Source organism: Natator depressus, chromosome 21, assembly GCF_965152275.1.
Source record: "Natator depressus isolate rNatDep1 chromosome 21, rNatDep2.hap1, whole genome shotgun sequence".
NCBI classification, from domain to species: domain Eukaryota; kingdom Metazoa; phylum Chordata; order Testudines; family Cheloniidae; genus Natator; species Natator depressus.
The window spans coordinates 18,123,052-18,140,750 of NC_134254.1; the positions used below are offsets into that span (position 1 = coordinate 18,123,052).

A 17,699-nucleotide genomic window follows, 5' to 3' on the forward strand; every position below is an offset into this window, starting at 1 on the left:
AAGCACTAAAACTATGGAACTGGTGCATTTCCCACAGTATCTTAATATCAGTGGCCTAGCTACCAGGAATACACAACACCACAGACAGTCGGAGCCACAAATTCTCTCACAGTCTCAAATGGCAGATAGATTTGGGGATACTGCACAACGCATTCCGACTATGGGGGACACTGGTAATAGACCTGTTTGCTACTTACCAGAACAAGAAGTGTCCACAGTATTGCTCCAGAGCAGGGGGAGGGGGATCAGATAACTCTCCATAGGAGACGCTCTCCTCCTTCCATGGGAGAAGGGCCTTCTTTACACCTTTTCCCCATTCCCTCTATTACTGGAAGTCCTGTTGAAAGTGAAAAGTGTAAAAGCAAACATCATACTGATTGCTCCCGCTTGGTTCAGGCAGACGTGGTACACTTACCTGCCACATCTGGCATTATGTCCACCAATGACTCTTCCAATCACTCCTCATCTGTTGCAGAATGAGAGATGCACTCTCCATCCCAGCCTGCGGATTCTGCGGCTCAAAGCATGGGTCATTCATGGCTTCAGCATATAGAAACATCTTGCTCTGAGGAGGTGCTGTTACACAGTTGGTACATCCTTTCCTAGCTACAAAAATGGAAGAGATTCCAGATCTGGTGTCACCCCAAATTCAGCCACCCTATCGGTAGTCTTGGACTACCTGTTGAGACCTAAGAAATGGGGACTCTATTCATTCACTAAAGGTTCATCTAGCAGCAATTGCAACCTTCCACCAGCAGGTAGGTTACTCAATCTTCTCCTATCCAATTTCAAAGAGGTTTCTCAAAGGCATAACAAACCTCTTCCCACAACCCAGACTTCCCACTCCTCAATGGGATCTCAGACTAGTGCTAAAAGAGCTGACTAGACCACCATTTGAACCTATGGCCCCTTGTTCATTAACTCACCTTTCCATGAAGATGGCATTCCTGATCGTCGTCATCTTGGCAAGAAGGATAGGGGAGATAGTGGCTCTGATGGTGCATCCCCCTTTCACTGTGTTCTTCTCTGACAAAGTCACACTTAGACCACATCTGAAGTTCACTCCCAAGGTGACTTCTTCATTTCACATGAATCATCTTATTCAGCTTCCAGGCTTTTTTTATCCCAAACCTCATCAGGATAATATGGAAGCCATCCTCCATACACTCAACATGAGTAGAACCTTGGCCTTTTATTTGGACAGGACAAGAGCTGAGTTTTTTTCACATTTCTGCCAAGCACTGCCCTTTGGAGCCAGCACCTTGCTCTGAGGCTGAGTTCAGAAGAGCAATTCTACAAACTACAACTAAGAACTCTTCATTCTACCTGGGCAGTGCTGTTCACTGATCTCCCACAACTGGGTACGCACAAGAAGCCCCTGAAGAAGAAAGGATACTTAATAACTGGTTTGTTCTTTGAGAGTTATTGCATCTCTTTACTTCAGAGTTCTCTATATACCTGAGATTCTGTGATTCAGAAGAAGGAACTGAGCTGGTTGGGGGCTGTACTCCCATAAGCACTTTTGGTGCTACAAAGGGGCACATCTGAAACCCCAAAGACACTGTTTTGAAGAGGGTTCTGTGATCTCAAGGTGCCAGGGCACAATCCCACATGTGTGACTCAACAGTTGATTCTTGAAGAAGAGCAATTACTGGTAAGTAGCTGTTTCTGAATTTATCTGAAGCTGCTGTAGAACTTCCAGTCTGATATGTCATAGAGTTGCAGAGTGTAGGTCCAGCTTCCCTTGGAACACATGGATCTTTGAATTAATTTAAAAGCTACTTACCTATCACTCAACATAATGTGGACTTACTCTGTTCTGTATGTAATTTTTTGGGGAATTAGTCTCCATTTAAAATAAGACAGTTTAAACAAATGAATATTTATTTTAACAACAGAGGAACAGGAAATCTCACCAGGGTATGCTGATGTGACTGGAACATTAGCTGGCATGTTCTGGAGTAAAGTCAAACTGGCAGCATATAAGCTTTCTTTCATACTCTGTTCAGGACAGTCAGACCTAGTTACTATCTGCTTGACTGCAGAAATGCTAGCCAGTCTAATAAAACCCACAAAGAGCTGATTGAATGTGATGATTTAAAATGCAAATTAAAATGTAGAGATTGCAGCATAAGAGCCCTTAAAAGTTTTCAAAAGTGACTAAGTGATTTAAGAGTATAGGTTCTATTGAGAATCAATGGGATCTGTGCTCCTCTGGTCTTGCCTAGATAGGGAAATTGACCAGAATAGCCATTGTGGAAAAAGCTGTTCCTCTATGGCTACTGTGTAGAGTTCACACGAGGAAGTACTATATTGCAGAATAAAAGTCACTTTATTTCTGAATAATTAGTGTGCTTCTAAAGCAGAGAAAATAGCTAAATAAAATCACATTTATTCTGGAATAGTATGTCCACATGAAGAGTTATTGCTGGATTATTTATTCCACTATAGCTATTCTTCTTTGAGTGCTTGCTCATGTTGATTCCATTGTAGGTGTGCACATGCCCACGTGCATGGTCGTCAGAGACTTTTGCCTTAGCATTATCTGTAGGGCCAGCTGTTCCGCCCTCTGGAGTGCCACGCTCATACCACAGTGCATCAGGTGCTGACTGCCCATGGTGATCAGTTGGAGCATCTCTGTCCCTTGCTCAGCAAGCAGTCAGCGATTTTTCTCTCCTATCTCAGCCTTGTGCATCTAACTGCAAATAGTTTAATTGTTTGTTAGTCAGTTGTTAAGTAGCTGTTAAGTGTTTAGTCAGATAGTGTCCCGGCAGGGATGCCTTAGGCAGGGCATGCCCTGGTCTCTGGGTTTTAAGTCTTGTTCCACAAGTAACAGGCCTATGCCTGTTAGTGACCTGCATGAGAGTTGTGGAAGCTGCCTCGGAGAATCCCGCATGAAGGAGCGCTATCGCATCTGTAAGAACTTTCGTCCTCGGACACAGAGATAGCTTGACATACGTCTTGGAGCCAGCACAGCCTGACACAGCGTGTAGCGCACCCCCAGTACCGGGTTCTTCCCAGCACTGATCCCCGTCGACAGTGTCGAAGAAGAAAACAAAGAAGTTGGCACCAGCAAGCCCTGTTTGGGCCTTACACCCACTCTGGACCTGCAAAAGGGCTTAGCCCCGTGGAGTTCCTCCCCACAAAAGGACCCGCCACCTACTCCAGGGAATGGTAAAAGGCCCAAGTCGAGACCACAGTTGACTTCCTCTCAGCTCCTGGTGCCTGGAGAGTTTTGAGCACCCCTGCTGCAGCCGGCACCGTGTGTAGCAATGGAACTGGCTACGGCTCCTCGTGAGGGCAAGCCCGCCTACATGGTTAATCATAGAATATCAGGGTTGGAAGGGACCTCAAGAGGTCATCTAGTCCAACCCCCTGCTCATAGAGGGACCAGTCCCCAATTTTTGCCCCAGATCCCTAAATGGCCCCCTCAAGGATTGAACTCACAACCCTGGGTTTAGCAGGCCAATGCTCAAACCACTGAGCTATCCCCCCCCAGCCCCCGAGTTATTTCCCCCCCCCCCCCCGAGCTATCCCCCTCCTACAGGGCATTGCACAAGACAAGCGAGCACTACTGATCTCCAGAGCCAAGACAGAGCCCTAGGTCACTACGTTCTTGGTCTCCACATCAGCCCAGGTCTCTGGTTCGCCACTATGAATCATCAGCACCGGGCTCCTGATCCCTGTCTTCGCGCCCAGGTGTAGATGATCTCCTCAGACCGGGTCTTTGTTGCACTGTCGGTCGCCATCACCGAGACCTCGAGGTCTCTCCCTAACCTGGCGCTGCTCTCCCTACTCCCGGCACCAGTCAGACCACTCCCGGCACCAGTTGTCCCGCCTTGGTCACTGAAGGGTGACGACTTCTCCCGCTTGGAGGAGGAGTTCAGCCCCTTGCCTGGACAGCAACTTGATTGGGCTCCGGAGGGCGTATCTGCAGCATCGGTGCCAGCCTGGCAGCAGGGCCAGTGGCCAACCCAATGACCTTATTGGAACACCTGGGGTATTCCCATCATGCCGTTGCCACACTCCCGCCAGCCCTCAGTCACTGTGTTGGAGAGGCCGAAGTCAGCACCCATGGCACCAGGTTTGGTGCAGGATGCTCCAGTAGCTGCTGCGGGTGATGAGCCAGTACCCACTCTGAGGCCACCCTTCGTGGTGGGTGAGGACACCGCCAGACCTCCCACAGTGGTGCAATCATCATCATCCTTCCCAGACAAGGCGGTGGCGGGCCCCTCCAGAGTTAGCTCACCAGACAATTTCAGGGAGCATCTGGCATTGATCCGTAGGGTGTCATTGAACTTGAGTCTGAAGGCAGAGGAAATGGAGAAGCAGACGGACACGTTGTTTAATGTGCTCTTAGCGTCCCTCCCAGCCGACATCACACTCACGTCAAGGGGGTCCTTAAAACTGCCAAGACCATCTGGCAACCCCAGTCCTCCATCCTGCCCACCTCTAAGAGGGTGGGAACGAAGTACTTCGTTCCTACGAAAGGGTTTGAGTATTTATACACCCAGCTAAGGGACCTGCTGCAGCCGGGGGGCCCCTTCCTCAGCCCCAACTCAGCCCTGGACCTGCCGGGGGAGGGGCACCTATCCCACAGCCCCAGCCCTGGAGCTGCTGTGGCGAGGAGAGGTGCCTGTCCCCTGCGGCGCACGTGCTGCTGTGGGGAGAGAGAGGGAGAGGGAGTCCTCTCTCACCGCCGGAGCCCTGGAGCCCCCTCCTGCATCCCAAACTCCTCATCCCTGGCCCGACCCCAGAGCCCACACCCCCAGCCAGAACCCTCACCGCCCCCACACACCCTAACCCTCTGTCCCAACCATGAGCCCCCTCCCCCACTCTGAACCCCTCAGCCCCACCCCCACTACATGAATTTTGTTGTGTGCACCAGTATGAAGGTGATGTAGCCAACAAGAGGGATAAACAGGGGCCCACCAGTTCCACCCCTAAGAATGAGGAGGCCAAGAGGCTGGATTTGTTTGGTCACAAGTTTTTTTCTATGGCCAGCCTCCAGTTTTGGGTCACTATAACTTTAACTTGTGGGACACTCTCCTCAAGTTCAAGGACTCCATGTCTCAGGAGACGGCCCAGAGTTCGCAACTCTGGTGGAGGAGGAGACTGCAGTGGCTTGATGCTCCCTCCAAATGGTCTGGGGTGCGGCTGATTCAGCTGCCCGTGTGGTACCCTCAGCAGTGGTCATGCGATGCAGTTCCTGGCTTCAGACTGCCGGACTGTCCCAGGAGTTGCAGGCCTCTATTCACGACCTCTTGTTTCATGGTGTTGACCTTTTTTCCGACCAAATAGATGTGTGACTGCAGCGACCTGGGCCTGTTAATAAATACAGAGAAGTCCACATTAACACCAGTCCAAAGCATAGAGTTCATCGGGGCAGTTTTCAACTCCATTCGAGCCAGGGCCTTCCTTCCGGAAGTGCAGTTTCAGCCCATGGCGGACTTGATCTCCCACATAAAGAGCCAGCTCACCACGGCCCACATGTGCCTGCAGCTGGTGGGACACGTGGCCGTGTGCACGTACATGGTCAGCTATGTCCGACTTCATCTGAGACCTGTGCAAGCATGGCTGGCCTCAGTCTAGATCCCCAGCTGGCACTCCCTGGACACAGTGGTGCCAAGCCACGTCTTCTTGTCTCTGGACTGGTGGCGGGATCCCAAGTCGGTGCTGCAAGGAGTTCCCTTCGCAACCCCATCTCCGTCGCTTGCCCTGGTCTCGGCCACATCAGATCTGGGCTGGGGAGACTATCTGGGGGAGCTCAACACCCAGGGCCACTGGCTACAAGCTGACCGAGCCCTTCATATTAATGTCGGGAGCTCAGAGCAGTTCGCCTGCCCTACCAGGCTTTCTTGCCCCACCTGAAGGAGAATACTGCCGCGATGTATTACATCAACAGGCAGGCAGCGCCAGGTCTTCGGCCCTTTGTTGGGAAGCTCTCAGCCTCTGGGACATGTGTGTGCAGCGCACCATTCATCTGGTAGCCACCCACCTGCCTGGAACCAAGAGCATCCTAGCCGATCGCCTCAGCAGGACCTTCTCCTCTGACCACGAATGGTCGCTCCACCAGGAGGTGATCAGCCTAATCTTCTGCAGGTGGGGAACTCCCCACGTGGAGCTGTTCGCATCCAGGCAGGACAGAAAGTGCCACATATTCTGTTCTCGGCAGGGCAGGGACAAGGGCTCCCTGTTGGACGCCTTCCTAAACCCGTGGTCGGGAGCACTGACGTATGCCTTCCTGCAGGTGCCGTTAATCCACAAGGTCCTGCTAAAGATGAAGCAAGACAAAGCGACAGTCACCCTTATAGCCCCAGTGTGGCTGCTTCAACACTGATTCAGCGTGCTGCTGAGTCTTTCAGCAGCTGACTCTTTGGCCGGCTCTGCTGTCCCAGAACCATGGCAATCTGCTGCATTCGAACCTAGCAGCACTCCACTTGACAGCCTGGTTACTGCGTGGTTAAGTAGGGACGAGCGGCAGTTTTCCGCTGGTGTCCAGCAGGTCCTGCTGGGCAGCATGAAACCCTCCACCAGGGCTACCTACGTGGCAAAGTGGAAGTGGTTCACGTGTTTGGCCTCAGATCATCACATTAATGTGGAAGAGGCCCCACTGCAAGACATCGTGGGCTATTTGCTGCACCTTAAGCTCCAGGGCCTGTCGCTGTCTTCAGTTAGGGTACACCTGGCATTCATTTCAGCGTTCCACCCTCTGCTTCAAGGCAGGTTGGTCTTTGCCCATCCCATGACGGCGCGCTTCCTGAAAGGTTTGGAGCTCCTTTACCCGCATATCCGGGACCTGGTTCTCCCTTGGGACCTGAATCTTGTGCTCTCAAGGCTAATGGGACCCCTGTTTGAGCCTTTGGCTTCGTGCTCCCTCCTGCTTCTCTCATGGAAGGTCTCCTTCTTTGTCGCTATAACTTCGGCCTGTAGGGTATCAGCGATCAGGGTGCTCACGTCAGAACCGCCTTATACGATCTTCTATAAGGACAAGGTCCAACTGTGTCTGCATCCGGCCTTTCTGCCCAAGGTCATCTCCCAGTTCCATACAGATCAAGACATATCCTTTGTCCAAAGCCTCATGTGACAGATGAGGAACTCAGGCTGCATACCCTGGACATCAGAACGAAGCCATTCCATAAGTCTACACAGTTATTTGTTGCTGTCGCAGACAGGATGAAGGGTTGCTCAATGGCTACCCAGAGAATCTCATCCTGGATCGTGGCCTCCATCCGCTACTGTTATGAGCTGACAAATATGCACCAGCCAGCAATCATGACGGCTCCCTCGACTAGGGCGTAGATGTCCTCAGTAACCTTCCTCGCTCAAGTGCCGATCCAAGAAATTTGTCAGGCTGTGATCTGGTCGTCTGTCCACACATTCACTTTGCACTATGCACTGACTCAGCAAGCTCATGATGGTGCTGGTTTTGGCAGAGCAGTGCTCCAAGCTGCAAGGCTGTGAACTCCAAGCCCACCTCTGAGGATTCTGCTTGTGAGTCATCTACAATGGAATCGACATTAGCAAGCATTCGAAGAAGAAAAAACTGTTCTTCGAGATGTGTTGCTCATGTCCATTCCATTACCCGCCCTCCTGCCCCTCTGTTGGAGTTGTTGAGAAGAAGAAACTGAGAGGGCGGAGGGCCAGCGGCGCCTGATATACCATGGAATGAGTGCGGCACTCCAGAGGGTGCCACAGCCAGCCCTCCGGATATTGCTACGGTAAACGTCTTTGATGACTGCACACATGGGCGCGTGCACACCGACAATGGAATGGATATGAGCAACACATCTCAAAGAACAACAGTTATGAAAAGGTGGGTATCTTTTTTTTTTTTTCCATTCAGTTGCGCATATAGACAAGTCCTAATTCACTTAGATGCTTTGAAGATCGTGCTTTTCATGTATAATCTCTGAGCTAAAGTTTCTGAAAATTCATGAGTAGACTTAAAACTTTAAATGTTGGAGTATGTTTTAGTGACCTCTGACAATCTGGAAATGCCTATATGTAATTGCAGATATCGTTCTGGTGGAGGAAAATCCCCAAATCAGCTGACTGTGAATGAGCTTCGGTTGTTTGTAAGACAGCTGTATGCTCTACCCTGTGTCCTCAGTCAGACTCCATTACTGAAGGTAACTTTGAGAGCTCTAGAGAGGAGGGGGAGGAACTAAAACACTTAAAATAATAAAGATAGCAATAAAATGTTCTTAAGACTGCATACAGTTGAACAGCTAGTCTAGAACAGGAATTCACAAGTGGAAGGACTCAAGTTCTGTTTAGTGTTGCTGATACGCTATTTATGAAAGTATCCTAAATCCCAAGGTATTAAGAAGAAGATGAGCATTTCAAGGTTATTTTGCCTTGCGCATTCCTTGCATCATACACTATGCCTACACTATAGTTTGTCGGCATAACTTGTGTCGTCCAGGGGTGTGAATATACCACCTCCCAACTGACATAAATTACACCAGCATAAGCACTTGTGTGAACAAGCTATGTTGCCAGGATAGCTTCTGCTGCTCACGGGGGCGGGTTTTTTCCTGCTGATGGGGGAGCGCCTGTCGGCGTAGAGCGTCTTCATCACACATGCTGCAGTGGCGCAGCTGTTTTAGTACACCTGTGCCACTGCAACACTGTACATATAGGCCTGGCCTTAGTGAGGAGTTTGCCCGTAAACTCTACGAGCAGTGCTTTAACTCGCAGTGCGGCCACGGTGGCCGTGGTGTTTGGGCATAGGAGCTTTAAGCTTTGACCGTGGTTTTCACCTTTCGTTTTAATACTTGCTGTTGTGTGTTTCAGGATCATCTTAATCGTGTGGAAGCTTTCCAACAGCATAGCCAAAAACTTCTCTCTGAAGAAATGCCCAGTGCTGCAGAACTGCAGGAGCTATTGAATGTCAGCTTTGAGTTTGATGTTGATCTTCCACAGCTAGCAGAACTGCGGATCCGTCTGGAGCAGGCACGCTGGCTGGAAGATGTACAGCAAGCTTGCTTGGATCAAAGCTCCCTTACCCTGGATGATATGAGACGACTCATAGACTCAGGCGTTGGGCTGACTCCTCATTCAGCAGTTGAGAAAGCAATGGCTAAACTGCAAGAACTTCTTACTGTGTCTGAACACTGGGATGACAAGGCCAGAAATCTGATAAAGGCCAGGTAGACGCTGAATCTTAGAGTTTGGGAATAGGTGCAATTAGTGTTGCATCTTTCACTTGGTAACCCAAAAAGCAGGCAGTTCACATGTGGTCCTGACCTTCTTGCCTTTGTTTTTCCTCTTCATTTTTATGAGTGCATGAGTATACTAGTGTATCGTTACTTACTTTGTATCAGGTATTGCATGGAACTTTGTAATATTGGATGATATGCAGAAGGACAATTCCATGCTGTTTATATATCTTACATGAACAAATGAAGGGAGGGGAAGATGGAAAGGACCTGTAAAAACAGTTGAAGGTTCAGATCAATTCAATTGTTTACTCCTCCATCAGTGTTTCAAATCTTAGTGCTTGTCTACACAATAAAGCTAAGATGTGAATTATAAGCTAAGATGTGAATTTAAACCAGTGTGGTTCTACTGGTTTCAGTCCCCCATGTAGACATTCTTATACTGGAATAATAGGGGCCTTTTTGATTTAGCTTATGTTACTTAAGAAACGATGTAAGCTAAACCAAAAAAAAAAACCCCACTATTATACTGGAATAAGAGTATCCAAGTGGGGTGGTTTATACTTCTATAATGGTAATTATATCAGTATAAATGGTAAAACTCTCCTATGTAGACAAGGCCTAAAGATGGAGAGAGGAGGAATTGAGATGGAATACCTCCTCACTGTGATGAAAGGATGCTGCTGGACATTTCACTCTCAATATAGCATAATTTAATATAAAGGAAGAAATAACATTTGATACATTCATTAAGATGTAATGTACATATGTAATAGCATCATGACAAATATTTTTTTCTGAAGCCCCTACTGTTAGCTGACAGGTTTGAGTTAGGGGTGAATCTGCTGTATCTCTAAAAATTTCCTGCGTTTGGAACTTTGTGACAGATACTCAGGCTCTCATTCAAAGGTTTATGGAATTTTAGATGTTATGTTAAATCTCCCTCATGGAAATGTATAAACACTATAAAATAAACACCCAAATTTTCCTGATTGATCACTGCAACTCTGATGAGAAGAAAAAGGATGCACGTAATACACTGCTTTTTCTTTTAAACCAATTTGGACACGTCTTTTCAAAATACATAAGGCACTTCAGAATCAAACAGCAGCTTTTTGAGTAAACAAGGTTTTAACACCTTCATTTGCTACAGTGAGTTTACTCTCTCTATTCTTTTTAGCTGAAGGTGAACAACAAATTAAAAACTAATGGAGTTAAACATAAATTTGTGCGAGATGGCTCCACTAACCAGCCTGAGTGTGCAAGGCAGCAGTCACCCCAAGATAAGCTTTAAGTAGTCTTAAACAACCAACCATTTTTTTCTCTCTGTGAAATCCTTGTGGTACATACTCAATAATTCAGTACCAGGAAATGTACCAAAGTGATTTCACAGGCAATGAAGGACACACATGTGAAATGTTTACATTTTACACAGTTAAAAAACAAATACTGTGGTGAACAACCTCTCTTTAGCTTTCTTTTCAAGTTCTTCAGTGTACCTAGCCAAATCCTTTTAGATGCAGGGAAAAAAACACTTTTAAAATGTATATCTCAAGTGTAGTGGGTACGCTGAACCGAAATCTCTGCTCAGTCCCTTTTTTCTAAAAAAAAAAAAAAAAAAAGGGAAAAAAAAAAATCGGCTCTGGGACAGGAACTCATTTACAGTGCTCTGGGTAACTTCGAGTCTTTCACCTCTATGTTACTAGCTACAGTGACCCAAGTTGGCATTTAAGTCACTGGCTAGTGGTCTCTGTCTACTTTTCCCTAGATTGAGATCCATATTGCTCACCTTTTTCAGGCATAAAAAACTTTTTTTTTTTTTTTTTTTAAAGTGAGAGGAATAAGTCCAAAGCCCTTTTTCGCTTATGTAGTGTATGATATTTGTGGAGGGGCATGGATTTGGGGTGTGGGGTCCTTTTCTTAAATTGTCCCTAGTTTTAGCTTGAATTTAACTATTACAAAAATACCAGTTTTTTAAATGAATTATTTATAAATCAAAATGTTAGCACTCCCAAATGTCACTGCAGTAATGACTTACTTGATAGCCAAAAATTAGGTATTGTGCCGTACATTATTATTATTAAAATCCTAGTCATATTACAAAGACATAAATTGACTGGTAGTGTTGGGTATACCTTCCTCCTTTCGAAACAGCTCCTTGAACAGCATAGTGATAAGAATGTAGTCTCATTCTTAGAATTGTGTGTGTGTGTAGGGTTCATCCCTAATTCAGTTCAATATTTGTTTTGTAGTTTGAGATAACAAAGCTAAAATGAATTACTTTGTATCACATTTTGAGTAGGCTGTATGTATCATTTACATAGACCACGACAGTCAGTAAGCAGTCTTGCGGCAGCAGTCAAGGAGATAGAGGAGATTCCTGCCTATCTCCCAAATGGCATTGCTCTGAAAGATGCTGTACAGAAGGCCAAAGATTGGCTACAGGAAGTGGAGGCCCTGCAGGTAGGTAAAATGTTCCTGTTGGTTATTCATTTGGGGATATTCATAGTGCAAAACATTCCTTAATATAAGTCTCTCACAGCCACCAGGTAACAATTATGACACTATATTTTAACACTGCTATAGTTTTTGTACCATTGTCTAGCTACAAAAGATCCTCGCTGGTAAAAGCCATGTTGCTAAGACTATTTTATTTCTAGATTACTCTGGTCATTATTTTAATGTTAGGGATTGCCTATTATTTTCAGAGATTGTCTGATGACTATTTAAAAAAGCATATTTATACTGTATCTGTGTAGTATTTTGCTTATGGCCCAGTCATTCTTAAGTTAACATCCTAGTTGTGCATATATAATATGCATTATATGACAAGTAACATCAGAATTCTAACATGAACTAATTTTGGAATTACTGTGATAATAATAGATAACATGAGCAGCTGTTCATGTCAGATAAAAAGTGAGGTTAAAAAAAAAAAGATTTTACAGTCCTTTACTCATTTCTAACACTCTTAATATTCCCATTTGTATAGAGAAGGCTTCTCTGACAGGACCCATTTATACATGTGTCAGTTAAACATTCTGAAAACAAGTCTGATGGACTCAGTGGTAGGAATGAGTCTGGCCCTTGAGAGCTTTGTCTGCACTGGAGCTCCCAGAAGTGCTACCAGTGGGCATTTTTGGTAAATGTCCCTAGTGTAGAAATGGTGTATGAATGGCTTTCCTCTTACATATTTTATTTTGTATTCACTATTGGAAGTCATGACAGGAATTGGCTGAAGCTTCTGTCCTATGAGAAGTAATGTTTTACTTTTGCTGATTTTTTTGTCCATACTTGATGGCTATCATTTCTTTATACTCTGTATTTAATAGAATTGATTGATTTGTGAGTACACTGATAGTGAGCTTCCCAAGCGAGTTGAAAGTATGCAGTGTGCTGACGACCAGAATTTTGGACTTTCCGCCTTAGCCGATATCCTACTATGTGATACTTTATCATACTAGGCAAAAATTACTCCACACGAGAGACGCATGGCAGTTGGAACTACATTCTGTCATCTTTGGCTCACATGGTGTGGCTGAACAACTTGTACAATGGTTACCAGATTAGTATCATGTGATCTGGATGTTTATTCCTTAAGACTATTCAGAAATTGCTGCTAGTGCAGAATGTAGGAGTTGCCTATTGTAGATTCATAGATTTTTAAGGCCAGAAGAGACTCTGGTGATCATCTAATCTTGCCTTCAGTAAAACACACACAACGGAATTTCATCCAGTTAACTCCTGTGGTAGAAGGAATTATTTTTCCCTACTGTACTGCTTTATAACTTGTGGTTAAACTAAAACATATCATTTTAGACAACCAGTCTCAGTTTAAAGACTTAAAGCAACAGTGAATTAACCACTTCACACGGGAAACTTTTATTATCCTCAGTGTTAAGAATGTGCATCTTATTTCCAAATTGAATTTTTCTGGCTTCAAATGTCAAGTGTTGGATCTTGCTGTGCTGTCATCTTCTAAACTTAAAGGGCCTCCTAATGTCAGAAACCTTCTTTCCCCATGTACATACTTAGAAACTCTCTTCAGTTTTTCAACATCCTTTTTAAAGTGTATATAAGGGATATGTTCTCTTTAAGGGAAAGGATGGTTCGGGGGTTAAGGCAGTAGCCTGGCTCTTAAACCAGGGTTCAGTTCCCTACTCTGCCATGTAAGATACAGATAACAATACTTCCCTGCCTCAAAAGGTGTTGTGGGGATAATTATGTTAAAGATTTTGAGAAGCTCGGCTTCTACAGTAATGGGGGTTAGATAAGTACCTAACAGCTAGATTTAATAGTTAAAATTGTGGCAAAACTTCTGCTAAAAGCCAAATTTGAGTGTCCATATAATTTTACATCTAAAGTTACATCAGCCTGTAAACTGGAAGATGAGCTTGAGTTTGGGGAAAATTGAAAATCATCTCATAAAGTAGTATGCCAAGATGCAGGAACCCAAAAACTGAGCTATTTTCTAAGTTACAAAATTCTTGTAACCATTTTTTTGCACATAGGATAAAACAGAGATAGGAAGCACAAGAAACCTGTATCACTGGACACCCCTCGCTGAGCTTAGTGCATGGTACTGAAAACATCCAACATGTGAAATACAATAATTTATTAGACCTTATTTTTTAGAATTACAGACTGGAATTAATGTGCTACTGGCACACTACACAGACTCCTGTGCTCTCTACTCTTCCTTCTTGTACCTTTGAATTGTGTGGTATTCTGTTAGCAACATAAGAGTGCTGCTTCATTCCACGTTTAATGTTTCAAATTATGGGCCACCTTCTTTGTACAGTGTACTAGATCTCGGGGGTAGGGTGGTGCAATGATTGGTATGAGCAAAAAAAAAAAAAAGACTAGAGAGCTTTAGCAGCTGTTCAAAATAACTCAGTTTTTAGGATGCGTTGTCTTGGGAACTTTTTTTTCGGATGACTTCAGATTTACTCCACAAACTCTACCCTGACCTGACCACTAATTCTCAGTCCAGTATACTTTTCTTAGGGATTTTAAAGAGGCTGCAAAATTTACCTTTTAACAGAAACTATGAAGAGAGTGTGCGTTTCCTGGGTTTTGTAAGTTTGTGTTCTGTTTATTCTTATAACACTAACTTTTTTGGCGCTATCATGTGGGGAGACCTTAACTGAACATTTCCTGGTTTCTGATGTTTAAGTTGGGGGCTTTGACGTTCCACACACTGAAGGGTATGAAGAGAAGGCCCTGCTGAGTGGGAGCACCTTTAATTTAAGCTCTTACATTTTTAGAAATAGTGAATTTGATTGAATCACTTACAGCGAACATTGTTTCCTATATGGAGTACATAGTGTCAGTGCTATGCAATCTTTCATCAGTTGACTTCTGGATGAAATTTAAGGTGTAACCTGTAGAGTCCTAAATGGTTTAATTCTGCCTGTTTCAGAAATCACCTCTCCTTTATGTGGTTCTGCCATGCTTCCAATTGATAGAGCCACTTGATCTGTAGACCCCTAATTAAATGAACAGGGGCTGCTTTTAAGGGGAGCTCTGCTTTGGAATGTTACTCTGCTATGATATGCATAGACTGGATGTTCATAGACTGGATTTGATTTACCTTCAGGGCATGCTACAAAATTCCTTTGCTTTCCAGAAGAGAGGGATGCATGGTGGTGTGGGTGCTGGAAGCTTTCAGCTGCGGGAGTCTTTTTTGCCTGGAGTTATTTTGTAGTTGTCCTTTTTTTAATGCTTTCAGTTTGAACATGTACTTTTATTATTAGGGTATTTAAAAAACACAGAGAACAAACTGGTGCCAAAAATTGAAAAAAAAAATCATAAATAGGACTGTTCTCAATAGGTGAATAAAGAGCCTAGATTCTGTTTTACAAAATCTCACTCCAGTTGATTCTAATGTCTTTGTTCTGTTTTTGTCTTGTACAAATCAAGCATCTCTTCATTTCTAATTCATTAGGCTGGAGGACGTGTACCCGTGCTAGACACACTTGTGGAACTTGTGGCGAGAGGTCGATCTATACCGGTGCATCTGGACTACCTGCCAAGGCTAGAATCTTTAGTGGCAGATGTTCAAGCTTGGAAGGAGTGTGCAGCCAATACATTTCTGACAGAGAACTCCCCTTACTCACTTCTAGAGGTAAGAACTCTAAGCTGTATCCACAAGTGCACAGAGTTCATGTCTAAGTTGTCACCTCACTGCTGTGGGTATTAATTCCATAAAAAGCTGAAATTGGCTTTAATATTTTATTAAATGTTTTTGCAAAGGATTTTAGAGGCATTGTGCATATTTCAGAGTGGTAGCTGTTAGTCTGTATCAGCAAAAAGAACGAGGAGTACTTGTGGCACCTTAGAGACTAACAAATTTATTTGAGCATAAGCTTTCGTGGGCTAAAGCCCATTTCATCAGATGCATGCAGTGGAAAATACAGTAGGTAGGTAGATAGATATACAGAGAACATGAAAAAATGGAGGTTCCGTACCAACTCTAATGAGAGTAATCGATTAAGGTGGGCTATTATCAGCAGGAGAAAAAAAAACTTTTGTAGTGATAATCAGGATGGCCCATTTCAAACAGTTGACAAGAAGGTGTGAGTAACAGTAGAGGGAAAATTAGCATGGGGAAATAGTTTTTAGTTTGTGTAATGACTCATCCACTCCCAGTCTTTATTCAAGTCTAATTTAATGGTGTCCAGTTTGCAAATTAAGTCCAGTTCTGCTGTTTCTCGTTGGAGTCTGTTTTTGAAGTTTTTTTTGTTGAATAATTGCGACTTTTAGGTCTGTAATTGAGTCTCCAGGGAGGTTGAAGTGTTCTCCGACTGGTTTTTGAATGTTACAATTCTTGATGTCTGATTACAGATCTTGGGAGACAGACCAGCCCTCTCTTACAGACAGCCCCGCAGCCTGAAGCAAATACTCACCAACAACCACACAGCACACAACAAAAACACTATCCCAGGAACCTATCCTTGCAACAAAGCCCATTGCCAACTCTGTCCACATATCTATTTAAGGGACACCATCATAGGACCTAATCACATCAGCCACACTATCAGAGGCTCGTTCACCTGCACATCTACCAATGTGATATATGCCATCATGTGCCAGCAGTGCCCCTTTGCCGTATACATTGGCCTAACCGGACAGTCTCTACGCAAAAGAATAAATGGACACAAATCAGATGTCAAGAATTATAACATTCAAAAACCAGTCAGAGAACACTTCAACCTCCCTGGAGACTCAATTACAGACCTAAAAGTTGCAATTATTTAACAAAAAAACTTCAAAAACAGACTCCAATGAGAAACTGCAGAACTGGACTTAATTTGCAAACTGGACACCATTAAATTAGGCTTGAATAAAGACTGGGAGTGGATGAGTCATTACACAAACTAAAAACTATTTCCCCATGCTTATTTTCCCCCTACTGTTACTCTCACCTTCTTGTCAACTGTCTGAAATAGACCATCCTAATTATCACTACAAAAGTTTTTTTTTCTCCTGCTGATAATAGCCCACCTTAATTGGTTACTCTCGTTAGAGTTGGTATGGCAACCCCCATTTTTTCATGGTGTGTGTGTGTGTGTGTTAGATCTTCGTACTGTATCTTCCACTGTATGCATCTGATGAAGTGGGCTTTAGCCCACGAAAGCTTATGCTCAGATAAATTTGTTAGTCTCTAAGGTGCCACAAGTACTCCTCATTCATTTTGCATATTGTAAGTTTACTGCATGTTTCTCTTCAGCCTGGAGAAGGCTTGTTTTGTATTTTCATTAACTAACTAAACTAGAAACAAAGACTAACTGTGCAGACAGACTTCCCATATCAAATTCTTAAATAGTGTGAGCAGAGGTGTGCTTGTGACACTGTTCGTTAGCCTGGCTATGAATCTAAACTGTTGCAGCAACTGGAAACATTCCTAACCTTTTCCCAGACCCTAGTTTATAAACTGGGGGTGTCTGGGGGTGGGCAGCCTTGGAGTCTTAGTGTGACCAGGAGCTGACTGCTAAGGTCAAGAGGGAATGATGTTTGCTGCAACAGAGTCTCCATGGACTCCATATTAAAGATGAATTTGCAATCTCGTCCATTTCAGTAAATGGGATTCTTCTTCGAGTGATTGCTCATGTGCCTTCCAATAGGTGTGTGTGCGTGTCACATGCACGATTGCCAGAAGCTTTTCCCTAGCGGTACCCATCAGGTCGGCAGTGGAGACCCCTAGAGTGGCGCCCTCATGGCAATGTATATATGACCCTGCCGACCCGCCACCCATTCAGTTCCTTCTTATCGCCCGTGACGGTCGTTGGAACAGCTTAGTGCTTGCTCGCAAGTTACTTAGCCTAGTGGTTTCCTTTGTCTTCAGTGTAGATAGTTATTCAGGTTGTTAATAGTTGTAGTTATTGTTCTCCCAGCGGGTTCCCCCCCTTCGTTCTACTCTCCCTGGCACTGGGGCATGCCTTGGCCGCAGGGGTTTAAAGCGTGCGAGAGGTGTGGGAAGCCTATGCCCACAGGTAAGCCGCACGCCGATTGTCTCAAGTGTCTCAGCGAGGG

At 44.7% G+C, this 17,699-nt stretch overlaps 1 protein-coding gene across 6 annotated transcripts in view; it reads left to right on the plus strand.

The window, feature by feature from the left end:
* Positions 1-17,699, plus strand: part of KDM5B (lysine demethylase 5B) — a 190,687-nt gene that overhangs the window by 125,382 nt on the left and 47,606 nt on the right. For all 6 annotated transcript variants that reach the window (XM_074936220.1, XM_074936219.1, XM_074936218.1 and 3 more), the window contains 4 exons: positions 8,018-8,132; positions 8,800-9,155; positions 11,489-11,627; positions 15,112-15,291. In XM_074936220.1, coding sequence (XP_074792321.1) covers positions 8,018-8,132; positions 8,800-9,155; positions 11,489-11,627; positions 15,112-15,291 — 790 coding nt within the window. The remainder of the gene's footprint in view (positions 1-8,017; positions 8,133-8,799; positions 9,156-11,488; positions 11,628-15,111; positions 15,292-17,699) is intronic.